Consider the following 16,642-nt stretch of genomic DNA (forward strand, 5'->3'; position numbering starts at 1 on the left):
TGCTAAGTTTAGCTAACCATCTGGGTGTATCAGTGTTTCCCATTAATTAACGAGACCATGGCGGCCCGCCACAGTCTAATTAGCTCCATCATAGTTTCAAAATGAACTGAAAATATTTTTACACATCTCATAACAACATTACAGACCTCTAACGTGTCTTGTGGACGCTGCTGTGAGCTCGCACGCTCACACTCCCATCCGACTTGAGACAACCACTTTTCTTTTGAGATACCGCTAACCGTCTGTTTCTGTTTGTGAGAAGGCAATTAGGCTAGATTAAGCTAAATTTGGAGTGCACACGTATTCAAGCCTTTATGGTAAATCCACTGAAGCGGCCCAGAGCGAGCTGACAGGCAGGTTAGAGACTTTATCCTGTCAGTTTCTTTTTACAAAGTGTTGCAGTATGAGAGGCTGTGAAGTCTGTGAACCACATTATTTATCAAACTGGGTCGGACTTAATTAATTTAGCGCGAGCAGGAAACACATGTGACAACGTGGGGTTTTCAAAATAAGGCCTCTATACAGGGTGTAAGATTAATTGGATTATATTCACAGAAAGTATAAAACATGTCCATTAAAAGGAAAAAAAACAACAACAGTAAGATGTTTGGGAAATTACTTATTCTATTTTCTATTCTTTGATTTAGGGTTGCTGGAAAAACTGTTTCATCACCATTTATAGCTCTACACTGGGTTTATGATTAAATAGTTTACTAGAGCTCAACATTGTTTACAAGAGTGCAAAGTTCTTCATAGATAGCCTCTTAATTTTGTACCAAATAGATGCATTTAGCTTTAAAATGTACAAAACTTTCTCCAACACCCGAGAGAGTCCGAGGCCGACCCACCATAGTCTCTTAACATCCTGTGTATCTTCATATTTAAAGGATAGATAGTCCAGAGGTATCAGTCATCTTAGTCTCTGCAAGAAAGTGAATATGTCCCAAAAATGTCCCAAACATTTCCCAAAAGGTCAAACAATTAAAGAGAGCTGCTCAGTAAAAACCAAAGCTGTGCAAATGACAACCAAGCTTCTCCGCTCGGTTGACAGCAACTGGACAAAAGCTTCTGACTGATGGAAGAGATCTCCACAATTTGAGGGTTCTGGGTTCATACTCTATGTTAAAAACAACCCACAAGACACAAACAATAAAACAATCCAAAACAAAATAGCAGCTTGCACATTCTTATCCAGTGCTGGTGTCCAGATTTGAGCTTGCAATTTGAAAATCTGCACGACTTATTTCCTTGTAGATTTGTCTAACTGATTCCAGATAGTGGCAGTCTGCCCTTGAAAGCAGAACTTTTGTCTGCTGGGATTTCCAGGAAATTTTGATCCCACTATTTGTAAGAATGAGATGCTGACCGTGAGATTTCTCTCGAGTATGGGAAGGCAATTAGTCAATTTGTCAGTTCAAGCCATTTATTGTTCGTCAGTCTTTCTACGGTTGATTACTCTGGGAATCTGGTCAAACCTTTGTAACACTTCAGCAGTGGTGGGAACCAGGCTTTTCCATACTTGTCTTAGTGAAAAAGGAACATAGTGTGTTTTTAAACGTCTTTGCACCCAAACCAGCTTCCACTCAGAGGTCTAGAAAGAGCCTGCTGCTAATAGTCGGGGAGTTTCCGATATATCTGTGTTTTTAAGAAAGATGAAAGTGGATTTATGTTTTTATCCTTGTTTTGAAGCTGCTGGTAGCCGATATTTAGTTTTATCACTTTGGATCACATGAAACAAGAACCATGTCACCTTACAGTCCAGTTCTCCTGCTGTCGTAATACACCAGGTGTAAGGCGTGAACGCTGCAGCTATCGAGGAGCCCGACACCGCCGTGGTGGACTCCAGCCTCGGGATCCCACAGGCAGGGGTTTGGTCCGGATGGGGCTTGGTTCTCGTGCCCAGCGGCATCTCCACCTTGAGGCTCCCCTTGCCCCGCTCACCTCCCTCCCTCAGGCGAACCATGTCCACCCCTCGGCCATGAGCCCAGAAGAGTTCATCTCCCGCATCATGGAGGCGGAGCCCCCTGAGATCTACCTCATGGAGGACATGAAGAAGCCCTTCACCGAGGCCAGCATGATGATGTCCCTCACCAACCTGGCAGACAAGGAACTGGTCCTCATGATCAGCTGGGCTAAAAAGATCCCTGGTAAGATCAAAGCTGTCAAGTCTAATCTTGAGATGAATCCTCATTGCATATTTTTCAGCTCATCCAATCTTGGAACCGTTTAATATGAATGTTCAACTGTGTGTCTCAGACTAAACTGGACATTGAATAGATTTTGTCCAGTAAGATTTTAAGTAAGTGTAGTTATGCTTTGTCTTTTCTTGAGCACAGTTTCAGTTGTAGCCTCTGTATGTAAAGGTTCAAAAACAAATCAGAGATTTTGTTAAATAAAACTAATTAACTGTTATTTAATAAAACGAATTAATTGTAAATGAAAAGCTAAATGTAATTGTTAATTAAATATTTAGTTGGTTCAAGATGAATATGTAAACTCAAGAGGCGCAACTGTAAAGTATTTTTTTTTTTCTGAATCAAGTTTAATTTCTTAAGATTAAATAATTAAAATTTAATTTTTAAATTAAATGTTAATTACAAATGTTTTCGTTCAACTGACATTTCACCTTCTCCTTTTTTTTAGACAACGTTTCTAATTCGTAGGATATAACCTAAAACTTCAATTAACAGCCGCCGACCCCGTTTCCTGGCCTGGTGTGGGAATGCATTTAGACAAATAAACGCAGGTCTCCATTAAACACCTTGGTCTGGTTTTTATAGAAGTTCTTTGGATGTATAAAACCTCCTAAACCCCGCGGTGTCGCCCGCTTTAGCTGCTTCTAAGCTGCTTAGATCGTTAATACAAATATTAATGTTTAAACGTATGATCAATGTGTCAGTGTGGATATGCTGCACATCGTTACATCGGTTAGATTCTCCACAATTCAATCGTTCAATTCATTTAACAGAAACAACGAGCCCCAAAGTCTGATTCTTATAGATTTACAGGTGTAACCTGCCTGGTAGGAGAGAAAATAGTGCTGACTCCCGTTAGCTTTGAAGCGCTCGTTAAGTCTGAATGTGTCTGTTCCTGATTATTTATCTTCCTTTAGTCTGTGAGGGTCCACCGATCAAAAGAGTCAAAACAGCTTTTCATAAAAATTCTTCCAAGTTATGAAACCTGTCATGTGAAGTGCTCTGTCTAACTTCTGCCACACGTCTCTCATCCTGCACCTTGTTGTTGGGTATGTTTGTTTTCCTTACCTTGCTGCCTACAAAATAAAAGTGCATATACCGTCTGTCGGAGCTAGATCAAATGAATGACGGTCAATTCAGTGAATTTAGCTAATAAAAGCCCGGGCTATTAATCAAAGTTTTATGGTAATTATTAACCTTTTTATGTCTATAGTTAGAGGCTGCAATTAGTCTTTCTTGACTGACTGATCCAGTTTTTCTTTCTCCACTTCCCTATACCTTTTTATATGTTCTCCTCTCCTTTTCTTTCTTTCCCTCTGCTCTCCTCCTCTCAGCCAGTGTTCATCCCAGCAGGTGACTTCCCAGGAGACCATTTTCCCAGATTTTTTTTCTGTACTCAGACAGAAGTGAAAATGAGTGTGCATTGTCTGCTTTATAAAAGACCTCAGAAAGCACAGACAGGTGAGCAAGGAGCTGTCAGGCAAAATACATAGTGGCTTTTCAATGATGTCATTGTAGTTACAACTACTACTGTAGCGGTGCTTTTTGAGATTACATGCATTTCTGTTTCTGTCTATAACTCATAATGGCTGGCTAATTTTAAAAGCTTAATTCACTGTAGTAGTTTCAACATACTTGTTAAGATCAGGGAGAAGAAAACGAGAAGCAAACCTCTTGACGAAGGCAGGACTCCTGAGATACCAGCTATAACTGTTCAGTCAAGAAAGTACAAGTTAAATACTCATTAAACCACAAAGTCCTGTTTTCTGTTTGCTTTAGAGTTGTTGGAAGGCACCTTGTCCCCTGCTTCCAGTCTTGCTTTAATCTCTTTACTGAGTGCACACAAATTAAACTGATGTCATTGTCAGTGTTGGAGTATTCCTTTTAAATAAACTCATTCATCATAAAGGTAAACATAAGAGACAGAGGGAATAGTTATTTTTTTACTCGTTTGATAGAAGCTAGCAGTTCCCTCTTGCTCCCAGTCTTTTTGCTAAGCTAGGCTAAACATATCTTATCCCATGTCTTTACCGAAATACATTTCAATCAAAAGTGCACAATAGGTCAGTACACAGAAATGCAACAATGATTTTTTTCAACATACAAAGACAACTTTAATTGCTGATGGTTAAATGCAGTTCCTGTGTATCCTGTTTCTCGTTCTGTGGCACCTTTTTTTCTCTTCATGTTGTGTTTTGCACTTTAGGCTTTGATTCTAAGAGTGGTGGGGAAAGTGGTGCTAAAGTCATTCAGGCAAATTCAGAAAGGGGGGTGGTTGAGTGTGAGGTGTTTGTCATGTGACTCGTTAACGTCACCTGTGTAGCTTACCTACCTGTAAACCAGACAGAATCACTGAATCCTGATGAAAGCAGCACTGTCAATTAAAACCGCACTGAAGCTTTAGATGTGCATCAGTCTGAGTGAGTATCAGTCCAAATGAACATGTACCTCTGTAGACCAACTGCACAGTTTTCTCTGTAGTCACAAAGAGAGGGTTGTGAAAACAAAGACCACTGACAGCAGCTGCTGCAGAAATGTGTCTTTGTCTGTCTGTTTCATGGAAATTAAGTATCATCTGTCATGTGACCGCTGAAACTCAAATCACTTGTCAAAATCTTAAATTTGCTGATTTATTTTCCAGTCTTGGCGTCTTTTGCAACAATGTTCATGTAGTCTTTTGTCTAAATAATTGGCAATACCTCACAGTTCTTCTTGTCCAAAGGAATCGACTAAAAGACTAACTAGGAAAAGCAAGAGCAGAGAAATGTATTGATGCACTGAGTACTTTATCTTACTCGTCTCTTCATCCATAAAGTTTTCACCATGTTGGGGGGAAATTTTTACACTGGGTTTTGTATCCCCAGTCTGTAAAAGCTTTTTTCATTCTGAAGTGAATTTTTCCTGTAAATATGTAAATATGCTCCTGCAACTAATAATGCTTCTGAATCCAGGCAGAATATGGACACGAGGGGTAGGTTAATTCGTGGTCTAAAGCTAGACTATTTGTCTCTGTTTGGTATGTTGTCAGGCTTTGTGGACCTGAGTCTAGCCGACCAGATCCACCTGCTGAAGTGCTGCTGGCTAGAGATCCTGATGTTGGGCCTGATGTGGAGGTCGGTGGATTATCCTGGAAAACTCATCTTCTCTCCAGACTTCAAACTCAACAGGTGAGCAGGCTTGGAAATGTTTATACCTTCTGTTATAAACGGCACAATGGCTGTTTTGTGAGGAGGGGAGGGAGTTGAAAGAGACATTGGACATCACTGTCTGCAACATATATCAGATTTGAAATTTGTTTCCAAATGAGACCAAAAGAGAATTCTTCTAAAGTTCTCCTTAAGAAGTCAAGAACCCACATTTGAGCTGAAAATAACATTGTCATTTGTTATGACTCTAAAGGCTTTAATGAAGTTGTTCATGGCCAGTGTGCAGGTTTAGAATCATTGGGTAATGTTTTTGTGAGACAGGCTCTTCTGCTCCCACATACTGAGGCTTGTTGTGTGTTTCAGATTTCCATGAAATGTTTTGCAGTCTCTTTGCTTTCTGGGAAAAAAGCTCTTATTGTGAAACATCTGCCAGAAGTGTTGAATTTCATTAATAGCGTTACCTCGAGTTCAGCAAGGTAGAATCAATGAACAGAAACACTGTTCTTACTCACTAAGTAATTCAAATAAAGAAACTCAGAGTATCAGGATATGTAGGTCTGTGGTGGAAAATGGGTAAATGCTTTTATTCAAGTACTGTACTTGAGCAAATTTCTGAGGAGGTACCTGTGTTTTCTGGTCCATTTTCTGGTGCTTCACACAAAAGGAAATATTTGAGTACTCTTTGAAAGCTGTAATCACTAAAAATTTTGCAAAATTAGATTGTATTTGTAATACATTCAGCTACACGGCATATAAAGTAGTAACTTCACCATGACTAGCTTCAACAGTAAATTGCTTTAATAAATTAATAATATAATACAAGGAGCCCTGTGCTGCATAATGAGCACTATAGGTTTTGATACCTAGCAGAAATTTTTGTACTTTTGAATGAAAATGTTTTACTTACAGTATTTTAAGGTTATTGTAGGTGATACACTTCAGAAGCTGTCTAAAAATCAAATTAAACATTAATGTATCAGATTTTTATTTTTTTTTAAGTATAATTTCCACATTAAAATCCTTAGGGAAGGCATCTACTCCTTCTTCCTCATTACAGTTTCCAGAATCTATCAATATGAGCAATTAATTAATTTTTTAATTAATTAAGTTTTCCTGCTGGACACAAGATGTCTCCTTCACTGTAAAGTCTACTCTGTGTCTGTGCACTTGCAGCTTGAAGTTTCTACATCAAACTTTTATAAGTTGCAAATTGGATTAGGATTGGCTTCCAAATTATTTTGTAATGTCTCAAATCATGCTCATAGGTTTATTGCAGGTACATTTTTACATACACATCCAACGAAGGTTGAGGTCAAGGGCAACTGGACTTGGTTGAAGATACTAGAAGACTCATCCAAGAGACTTCTTCAGTTCTGACTGACTGGTAGGGAAACTCAGCTGGATTAGTGCCCCTGGCTGTGGTAACGACTGTCGTCACGGTCGTTAGCCACCCCAGTCTGAACGACCATCGTTGGCAACTTCACCTGAGGCCAAGAGGAAATGCTTGTTCAGTTTCCAATCGACTGAGAGAACCAACAAGCAGTAAGACAAAACCAAACCCTGCGCTCTGACCAAGTGATGTCCTTTAGCTTTAGTCCTAAAACTCGTAGCCAAATTGAACTTAGTTATGATCATATAACTTGAGTTCATTAGTTCTCACATTCCCAAATTCTTTCCACAACATCTAAATTCACATTGAACTCCATTATTCTCATTGATTGCATCCTGGTTGTTTAATCATCATTGTTTTTATGTGTTTGGTATATTTAACCTCACTTGGTATTCACTTTAGTTAGTTAATAAATTTCACCTTAATCACAGGAACTGTGTGTGTGTGTGTGTGTGTGTGTGTGTGTGTGTGTGTGTGTGTACTGTTTAAATCCAGGTCACTGGTCAGAGGATTCACGACTTTGATATGAGACTGACTGACTGATTAAATTGATTAAGCAATTATTTAACTGATCACTAGTAAAGAATTGTGTAATTATTAGCTATACCCAAGGAGTCCTAAAGCCTTGGGCGGACAGCAAAGTTTGGGTGGTGCCCCAAAAGGAACCCCATAACCATCAGTAGGTACACTACAAGGGACTCTGAATGTGAGTCTCGTGTGCAGCTGCTGTGTTTATTACACCAGTGATGGTGGTTACAGTGTAATCTTCCCACATTGATACGCCCTGAAGATGAGCTGACATCACATCCCATCAGACCTTGAAACTGTGAAGATATCGGCAACATTTGCTGCAGATAAATCTCTAGTTCTTTTGGACTGCCAGCTTATTTTCTTGCCAAAAATCTTATTATCACTTGCTGTTCCCTTCCACGCTGACCTTCAACTTTGGCCAGACAACAGTTGGCTGTTTCTGGTACTTCTGTTCACCCTTTGTATTCATGGTAAACACACTGGACTGCCGCTTCACCAGCAGTCTGGATTTTCTAATGAACCCCAGTAAACTTACTCCTGTCGTTTGTCAGCTGTACCTGTAGTTCACAAAACATTTAAAAAGGTGGTGGTGGTAGTAAAATGATAATGGTTACAGTCGCTACCCAGAGCAGTTGAGAAAGGAGAAGTAGGATTTATTCCCTTTCCAAAACCTAAAATGAATCCAGAAAAATGTAGGCTGTCGATCGATCCTAATGTAATGTTAGTTAGCTAATGCTAACTAACTTACTACTGAATGTAACGTTATGTAACCTTAACTGTACATGGCTTGTTGGCCAATCGGAGCCTTATAAAACGTAAACAAAGCAGGCAGTGGCGCAAAATCTGACATCAAACACAGCGGATAACGGCGCAAGGCAAAGTGTTTACACGACAACAGTGGAACCGGCGTTTCTTTAATTCATCACCCTGACAGGGGTTTTCAAAAATGTTCGGTTTCAGTGACCTGATACTGTTTCCGTGTGGACGAACGGCCAAACCGTGTGGAAAAAGTCACGGTTTTGAAAATACCTGTGTTGGATTAGACAGGTTGGAGGTAAAATATCTGTAAGGAGCTAACTTCATCTGCTTACTGTGACAATTCCATTATAATGAACTGTTTGTGCCCTTTTGCAGTTTTAATTGCTGGAGTAACATTTTTGTTGCTGAAACGGGACGAAATAGTGCATTTGTTGGGGACTATTTTCAGTTGCGGATGAATCCACATGTGGTGCTCTAGTGAGTCTTTGGGGCAGCAGGACGGTGTGTTCGTACTGAGTCATACTGATTGATGTGTTAGTTTTTGGACAACAAAGGAGCTCTACGGCCCAGAGGAAGACGATATATCAGGCTGTGATGCATACATTGCTTGTTAATGGTTATATTCATTGTGGGTTTTGGTCTTTTCATGGCGTTTGTTGATGAGAAGCAGCAGTAAGAGTAAATTTAAATAAGGACAATAGAAACAGTCTTTCTTCCTCGATTGGTGGGTTGGGTAGTGTTTGACCTCTCTTCCTCCACTACCACGGAAACTATCACTATAGGCTTAGGTTAACCTTGGTGTGTTTTCATAACACAGCCTTATTTTTCTCTGTGGAGTGGTCCCCGTTAGCCTGTGGTAGCCCTTTCTCCTTGGACAGCTCAGGAAAACATCCTGGATGCAAATCCATCCTCTCACTCAACCAGAGGCTCAAACAGCCAGAAAGTAGTCACTTTCTAACTTCCCCCCTGTAAAGGACTCTCCCTCTCTGCCATTTGGGTCTCCTCTCATTGTCTCTCTGTCACGTATTGTTAACCATTCTCACATTCACTTTAATCAGCCTCTTGTTTTTAATTTTTTCACTCACTGTTCTTGTTTGAATTACAGCTTCAGAAGATGAAACAGATTTTTAGGTGTGAATCACCTAGTTGGGAGGCGTTTGCTGTTGAATTTGTCGGAGGTGATAAGTTTTGGAAGATAATTGGGCTAATGTTTTTAGCCAATCAACACTCAGAATTTTTGGGAACAGATGTGACGAGTGTCTCCAGTTCACTGCAAACATTTGCATCACAGTGGTAGTGGTAGTTTTTTTTTTTTTTTTTTTTGTGTCAGCGTTTGATTTATTGATTTGCTGTCAATTTGTCAATTTCAATGCTTTGGAAATAAATTGCTTTTCCCACCTTTAATGCCAGGTGTAAAAAAAGTGGCCTTTATACACAGACATTTTGTGAGTAGTAATAAAAGTAAATATAGCAGTAGAGATAAAGGATTAAGAACAGAGCCTGGCTGGACTTTCTCTTCTCTTCCCCATGGTCTTTTTTTCTATAGATGTTCTGAAAGGCAAAGTACAGGACGGGAATATTCTGGTGATCTAAATAGTTATCTCTCCTCTTCGCCCTCTGTTTTTATAAAAAAAAATTTCTCCTCTTGCCTTTCCAAATCTCCCCTCCTTTTCTCTTCAGTTTGACTTTTTTTCCTCTGTCTCTGTAGGGAGGAGGGACAGTGTGTTGAGGGCTTCATGGAGATTTTCGACATGCTGCTTGCAGCCACCTCCCGGTTTCGTGAGCTGAAGCTTCAGAGGGAGGAGTACGTCTGTCTGAAGGCCATGATCCTCCTCAACTCCAGTGAGTTTTCTTGCCGCAGACAAACCGCAGCCTTCACTTTAACCAGACACAAGTGTTTTTTAGCTGGAAGATGAATAACATTAATTAGCTGCAGCCGATGTTTGTCATTTGAACTGGTTCATAAGCCTGCTGCATAAATCTAACGTTTACAAGGACAGATAAAAGGCTTGATTTAAGAGATTTGTTTGTATCAGAGTTGAACATATCAGGGTATTTTGCAAACGGGAACCCAACCTTCCCCATGTTGTTTTAATAACTGGTTACTAAATCCTTGTGCTTGTGGATTATTTGACATAAACTACCTTTTTATTATTGAGTGTTCTGTGCATTTGAAACCAAACAAGCACTGATCTTTCCCGTGGCATTACAGCAACTTGTTGAATTGATACAAAGCCCTAATATTTCCGGAGTTATTTAAATAAATCAGCACCAGTGTCTTTCACAAAGCTTATTTTCAAACAAATCTGAATTAAACCTACGAATACATGCTATATATACTATTAAAAAATAACTAATACACAGTTTGGCAGCTTGCGGGGTGCAAGTTTGAAATATTTCACGGATTTAAAGTTTATGGAAGTCGTGCATCTAGAGTGGGACAATACATGCGGTTTTTCAACTGTGTAAATAACCTTTTTAAGTAGTGTACTACTCCAGGGTTGCACTCTCCACTCTTTGGATGTAATTTCATTAAAACTAGGTGATCCTCCCACAAAAGTTGGATTGGCAGAACTTTCAGCCTGTTTGAAAAGATTCTGGATGAAATGACCTGTGAAGATTGAGTTTATTGTTGCAGGCCGTTTGTTTTTTAAACTTTCATGTGTTCCCAGCGGGTCAGAGTGCCCCACCCCCACCCAGCGCTGCCAGCAGCCACTGTACAGGTTTCATTGAGGTGACCGACCTCTCTGCATGTCCTCGCAGAGTTAAACAAAGCTCCTCCTTAACACACTCGCACACAGGGTTCTGTGCCAGACCCTGTTCCGTCTGTTGACTCCGCTCCAGCTCCGCTGCAGCTGGGGTGGGAAAAAAAAGAACAAATTGTGAAAGAAGTGAAAGAGAACAGGAAGGAATTTTAGAATTATGTATTTGGACAGAGGGAACGTGATGGCTCAACTGCTCAGTCTGTCCCGGTGGTGGGTGTCCAGGGTGATCTACAGCGTCTCTTCTCTACTGCCCCCTAGTGTAACTTCTGGATGTCCATCACAATGTCATTAAGGGTCTTTTATGAGCCGGACTGAAGATGTTTACGAGTGTTGGTTACTGTTTCATTGAAGAAACGCAGCTTTTAACAAGTAAATGGTTTTTAAATTAACTTTGTGTAAATGTCACAACTTGGATTGGGTTGTGGTGCCGTATAAACTCAGAAAAGAAATGTCCTCTCACTTTTTCAGGAAAATCAACGTGTAAATATTTGTGTGAACATAAAAAGATTCATCAACTAAGACATAAACTGAATTAAGTTTCAGAGACATGCGACTAACAGAAATTGAAAAATGTGCCCCTGAACAAAGGGAGGTCAAAATCAAAAGTAACCATAGTCAGTATCTGGTGCGGCCACCCGCTGCATAAAGTACTGCAGTGCATCTCCTCCTCATCAGCTGCACCAGATTTGCCAGTTCTTGCTGTGAGATGTTATCCCACTCTTCCGCTGAGGCACATGCATGTTCCCGGACATTTCTGGGCCGGAATGGGCCTAGCCCTCAAGGTTTGACATGAGGGAGGAGGATATCTTCCCTGTAAATCCCAGCATTAGTCCAACCATCATCCCTGGTGAGTCAATACCGCGTCAGTCAAGAGAACCTTTTGCCAGTCCTGTATGGTGTAACGAAAGTAGGTTAGTGCCCATAGGTTTCCATAGTCCAGCCTCTCTCAGCCTGTTGCAGACAGTCTGAGCACTGATGGAAGGATTGTGCACTCCTGGTGTAACTCGGGCAGTTGTTGTTGCCATCCTGTCCCTGTTCCGCAGTGGAGATGTTCTGATGTACCGATCCTGTGCGGGTCTTGTTACACATGATCTGCCACTGCGAGGACGATCAGCTGTCTTTCCGGTTTCCCTGTAGCGCTGTCTCAGGCGTCTCACAGTACGGACATTGCAATTTATTGCCCTGGCCACAATTGCAGTTGTCAAGCCTCCTCGCAGCATGTCTAAGGCACGTTCATGCAGATGAGCCGGGACCCGGGGCATCTTTCTTTTGGTGTTTTTCAGAGTCAGTAAAGAGGTCTCAAGTTTTTATATCTGTGACCTTAATTGGCTACTGCTGTAAAGCGTAGTTCGCACTACACCATTTTAAGCCCGATTTGCCGGTCAGCGAGCTCGGTGACAGTCAGGCTGTGAAAACGGCTCCCTGACACATTTCTCACACCAGATATGTAGCATGCCAAATATCTGGAGGACATCCGCATCCAGCCAATGGGAGCTGGCAGAGCAGGCAGCTACTTTTTCACTGCGAAACCCTTTTTACTCCCCTTCAGCTCTGTCAGTTTTTTTGCTGAGTTTATAATCTCTTTCCATGCACAATACAGGAAATATCATGTGTGTGGGGCTGTATTAGCTCACTCTGTTAGGCCGTGGCTTGGAAACCGGTGGGTCTCCGGATCGTGTCCAGCTCGAACCAATGCTGAACTGCTCCTGTGTGCCGTATGATAGCAGCCCACTGCTCCTAACTAGGATGGGTGAAATGCAGAGAACTAATTTCCCCTTCCTGTTTGTGCATGTGTGTGTCTTCCAGACCTGTGTGTAAATACTAACATAATAATAACAGAGTGAAAACATTGAATTTCCCCTCACGGGATTAACAAAAGTCTATCTTCTAAAGCAGGTAGTATATGGTTAATGTTGCACTATGTAATAATCCAGTGCTTCAAAGTGATGGTATGAGGTAGTTTTTGCCTGTGAACAAAAGTCACACACATAGCTAATTGTGGTAATTAATGAAAATAGCCCAATATTAATACAAGAGAAGACTACTCTTTGTATTTCGCCTCTGGCAGTGAGACTCAAAGATGGCGATATTAGCTGATTGGCCAGTCTTGAGATGTTTGAATATCGCTCATGCCCAGAAGATGATTGCTAATTAATTAGCTTACCTTTCCACTAGCTACACTATCAGGCCAAAATTTTCCTTTGACCATCACAAACTAATGGCTGGATTTTAGTTCTTGGTTTGCAGAAGAAGTTGTTTTCGTAGCTCAATCCTCAGTCATGTCCAACACAATCTAAAGGAGGTTTTATGTGATCATTCTTACATTTTATGTGGACTGTACAATAATCAAAATTGGCCCTACACTTTGGCACGTTATTAGTTTACCTGTAAAAACGATAAGAGTGTGTGCTTGGTAAAATGTTGCTATGTTGTGTGTTGCAGATCTGTGTACGAGCTCCCCTCAGACAGCTGAAGAGCTGGAGAGCAGGAACAAGCTGCTGCGTCTGCTGGACTCTGTGATTGATGCTCTGGTCTGGGCCATTTCCAAACTTGGCTTGTCGACCCAGCAGCAGACTCTGCGCCTCGGACACCTCACCATGCTGCTGTCCCACATCCGCCACGTCAGGTAAAGCCATAGACGTCAGGGAATCATGAAACCGCAGCAGAATCCAGAGGAGAAAATGGAAAAAACACACACGTTCAGATATTTACAGACAAGCCAGTTTCTGTCTTCTTTATTAGTATGTCCAGAAACATACACCTACATTAATGCTTGTGTGTGCAACAGGAATATGTATACCAAACTTGACATTTGGTCGCTTACAGGGAACACTTGATGTAACAGTTCTTGAAGGATGGAGACCTATCAATTATTTTGATTATTATGATTTAAAAATTTTAGATAAACAATTTAACACCTGGTATACAGAGAATGAGCTGTTTCCTAACATCTCCACATCCTGCTAAATAAAGCCAACAGCTTGAAACATCAATCAAAACTCTGTCAAGATCTGTAAGACTTCTGTGACTCCTGGTACCCGTTTCAGAAAGCGGGATTAGTGAAAATTCTGAGAATGTTAAGCCAGAGATGAGGGAAACGTTTCAGAGAGCGAGATCAGATAATCCCTAGATCAGTAACTGGCAGTTCCTCCCTAACTCCTGCCCTCCTGCGGAGCCTGAGGCGGCTGTCTGACACACCATTTCATTTCCTTATTCATTCTGTGTATCAAAGCACATATCTGAACCCATTTACATCTTTAAAAGCTTTAAAATCCCGTTTGGATAGGCTATTACTTTTTTACCCAAACATGATCTTGAACATGACCTCTTTTATGATCAATCTGTCAGCAATGTAAGGACAGATCTCCGCACATCGTGGATTTATCCTCAGCCCACAATAAAATCTATGTCTGTCCTTAACGCTGTGACTTTGTGGACAGTTGCACTGAAAACACTTACTGTGTGCTACGTTATTGCAGTAATCAGTGTTTAATATGTAGGCTAACCTATAAAACTGATCAATGAACAGTAATCTTTCATATTGTAGTTGCACTGATTGGAACATTCGTAGTTATGTGTTTTGACAGCATTAATAAAATACGAAATGAGCAAGATTTTATTTATGTAAAATAGACGTCTAAAACTTTAACCTATAGACACATTTTCCACTGCAAAATATAATTAATAGCTTAACCTGCTGGGTGTGACTGTGACTTTACATTCACAGGTTCATAAGTAAACTGTCTTATATTTGTTATTTAATAAATATAGCCATCCTATTTAAAATTGAATGTAATGGGCTGTAGCGCTTTATAATTCATTAAGGACAGTCCAGTCTGGTAAATGATGAATGAGCAACGCTGTGTAGCAGCCTAATAATGTTAACGCATTGAGTCTTCCTCCACTCCTACGTTTTAGAGCCCATCTTGGCACGCATTCATATTTTTAGTTCCACCCCATTTAAAATGGAGGCTCGGCCTTTATTAACCCGTTGCCATGGTGAATCGTAGTATCGGAGCTCCACTGATGATGGCTTTTTTTCATCCCCACGCACGCGCTTCAATCAGGCTCAACATACTCAGAGTTGATTGAACTTATTCTGATCAGCTGTTCTGGAACCGAAAATTCTGAGTTTCCTACCTCAGGCTCAATCAACCCAGAGCTCAGGGATAAGTTTAGAGTTTAAGCCTGCTTTCTGAAACAGGGCTCTGGGATTCACAAATGTTTTTAAAGCTCATTGGATGATAATAATTCCAAACACAATTTTGAAAATGTTATTTGGATATAAAATGTAGTTGTTTTTAAAAAAAAACTAAATTAACATCTTTTAACTAAATTAACATTTTTTTTAAATATTAAATGATTAAAAAAATGATTTAAATATTAAAAAAAAATAATTGAAAAACTATGTACAAATTTTAAAAAGACAAATTAACATTTTAAAAAGTAGTTTTTAAAATTTAAATAAATGCACGTTTACGTAATGTATGTGTAAGAGGAAAACACCAGTGTCTAGGTCCGTAACACCATCAGTTACTAATATTAAGTGACACTATGTACAGTTAGCTGGAACAACTGATATATTTGCTGTTTCTACACACGTCCAGCTGAAACTGAAGTAGAGTCAAAAGCTTGAAATAACAACCATAACTGTCAGGATCTGTGAGACTTGGCTTTTTTATCAATATGTGTGACCCCTGGGGCTCTCAAGCGATTTAAATTCCATTGGATAATAATATTTCCAAACACAATTTTGAAAGTGTTAAAATATTTAATTTTTTTTTTTGAAGGATTCAAATTTCTTTACATTTTTTATTAAATGTTTTCAAAATTTTAATGTTAAAAGATTTTTTTAAAAGTAATTTTTAAAAGTAATTTTAAAAAGACAAATAATTCATATTTTAAAAGTAATTTAAAAAAAAATAAAACAATGTTTAGTGACAAGTGTTTATGAGAAAAACACCAGTGTCTAGGTCCGTAACACAATCGGTTACTAATACTAGTTGACGCCATTTACAGTCAGCTGGCACACTTGCTGTATTAGCTGTATTAACACCTCCGCATCATGATCTTGGCTTTTTTTTTTTTATCAATAACTGTAACCCCTGGGGCTTTCAAATCTTTATAAAGCCCATTGGATAATAATTCCAAAAACAAATTTGCAGATGTTAATTATTTGTCTTTTCAAGGTATTTTTTAAAATAATATTTCACACAATTTTAAAACAATTTATAAACTTTTTTTTTATTATTAAATGGTAATTGTTTAAAGTTTTTCCTAAATTAAAGCCAAAAGTTTAAATGAAAAAACTTAATTCCATCATGATCTGCGAGACTTGGCTTTTTTTTAATCAGTGTCTGTAAAAATCTTTCTGCTCTGTCAGCTTGACTTATTGTCTTTTCTTGCTCTACAGTAACAAAGGCATGGATCATCTGTCCACCATGAAGAGGAAGAATGTGGTGCTAGTGTACGACCTCCTCCTGGAGATGCTGGACGCCAACACATCCAGCAGCGGCAGTCAACCATCGTCCTCGCCGAGCTCTGACACTTACTCCGACCAGCACCAGTACCCCCAGCCTCCGTCTCACCTACAGCCGGACTCAGACCAGACCGGCGCTGACCACACCACTGTGCCTCCACATGAACCTGCTGAAGCCCCGATCCTCGACGGACACCTGCAGACTCTGGCCCTCCATTCATCACCTCCATTCCAGAGTTTAGTTGTGGCTCACATTGACAGCAATGAGTAAGTTACAGTGGTGGAGGACAAACTAAGATCATTAAGTTAATTTAAAGTAGTCATACCACCAAATTAATGTTATTACTGGTAAATATAAAGAAAGGTATTCAACTATC

The 16,642-nt window shown here is 39.9% G+C and overlaps 1 protein-coding gene across 4 annotated transcripts in view; it reads left to right on the forward strand.

Moving 5' to 3' along the window:
- The window catches only part of esr2b (estrogen receptor 2b), a 40,516-nt gene that overhangs the window by 21,325 nt on the left and 2,549 nt on the right, over positions 1 to 16,642 (forward strand). For all 4 annotated transcript variants that reach the window (XR_005445586.1, XM_038728481.1, XM_038728483.1 and 1 more), the window contains 5 exons: positions 1,788 to 2,147; positions 5,224 to 5,362; positions 9,730 to 9,863; positions 13,229 to 13,412; positions 16,200 to 16,532. Coding sequence is in view for 3 of the 4 variants with exons in the window: in XM_038728481.1 (XP_038584409.1) it covers positions 1,788 to 2,147; positions 5,224 to 5,362; positions 9,730 to 9,863; positions 13,229 to 13,412; positions 16,200 to 16,532 (1,150 nt within the window). In the remaining variant the exon portion in view is untranslated. The remainder of the gene's footprint in view (positions 1 to 1,787; positions 2,148 to 5,223; positions 5,363 to 9,729; positions 9,864 to 13,228; positions 13,413 to 16,199; positions 16,533 to 16,642) is intronic.

The sequence above is a fragment of the Micropterus salmoides genome, unplaced genomic scaffold (genome assembly GCF_014851395.1).
Source record: "Micropterus salmoides isolate LMB-PRFRI ecotype aquatic unplaced genomic scaffold, ASM1485139v1 Ms_hic_scaffold_19, whole genome shotgun sequence".
NCBI lineage: Eukaryota > Metazoa > Chordata > Actinopteri > Centrarchiformes > Centrarchidae > Micropterus > Micropterus salmoides.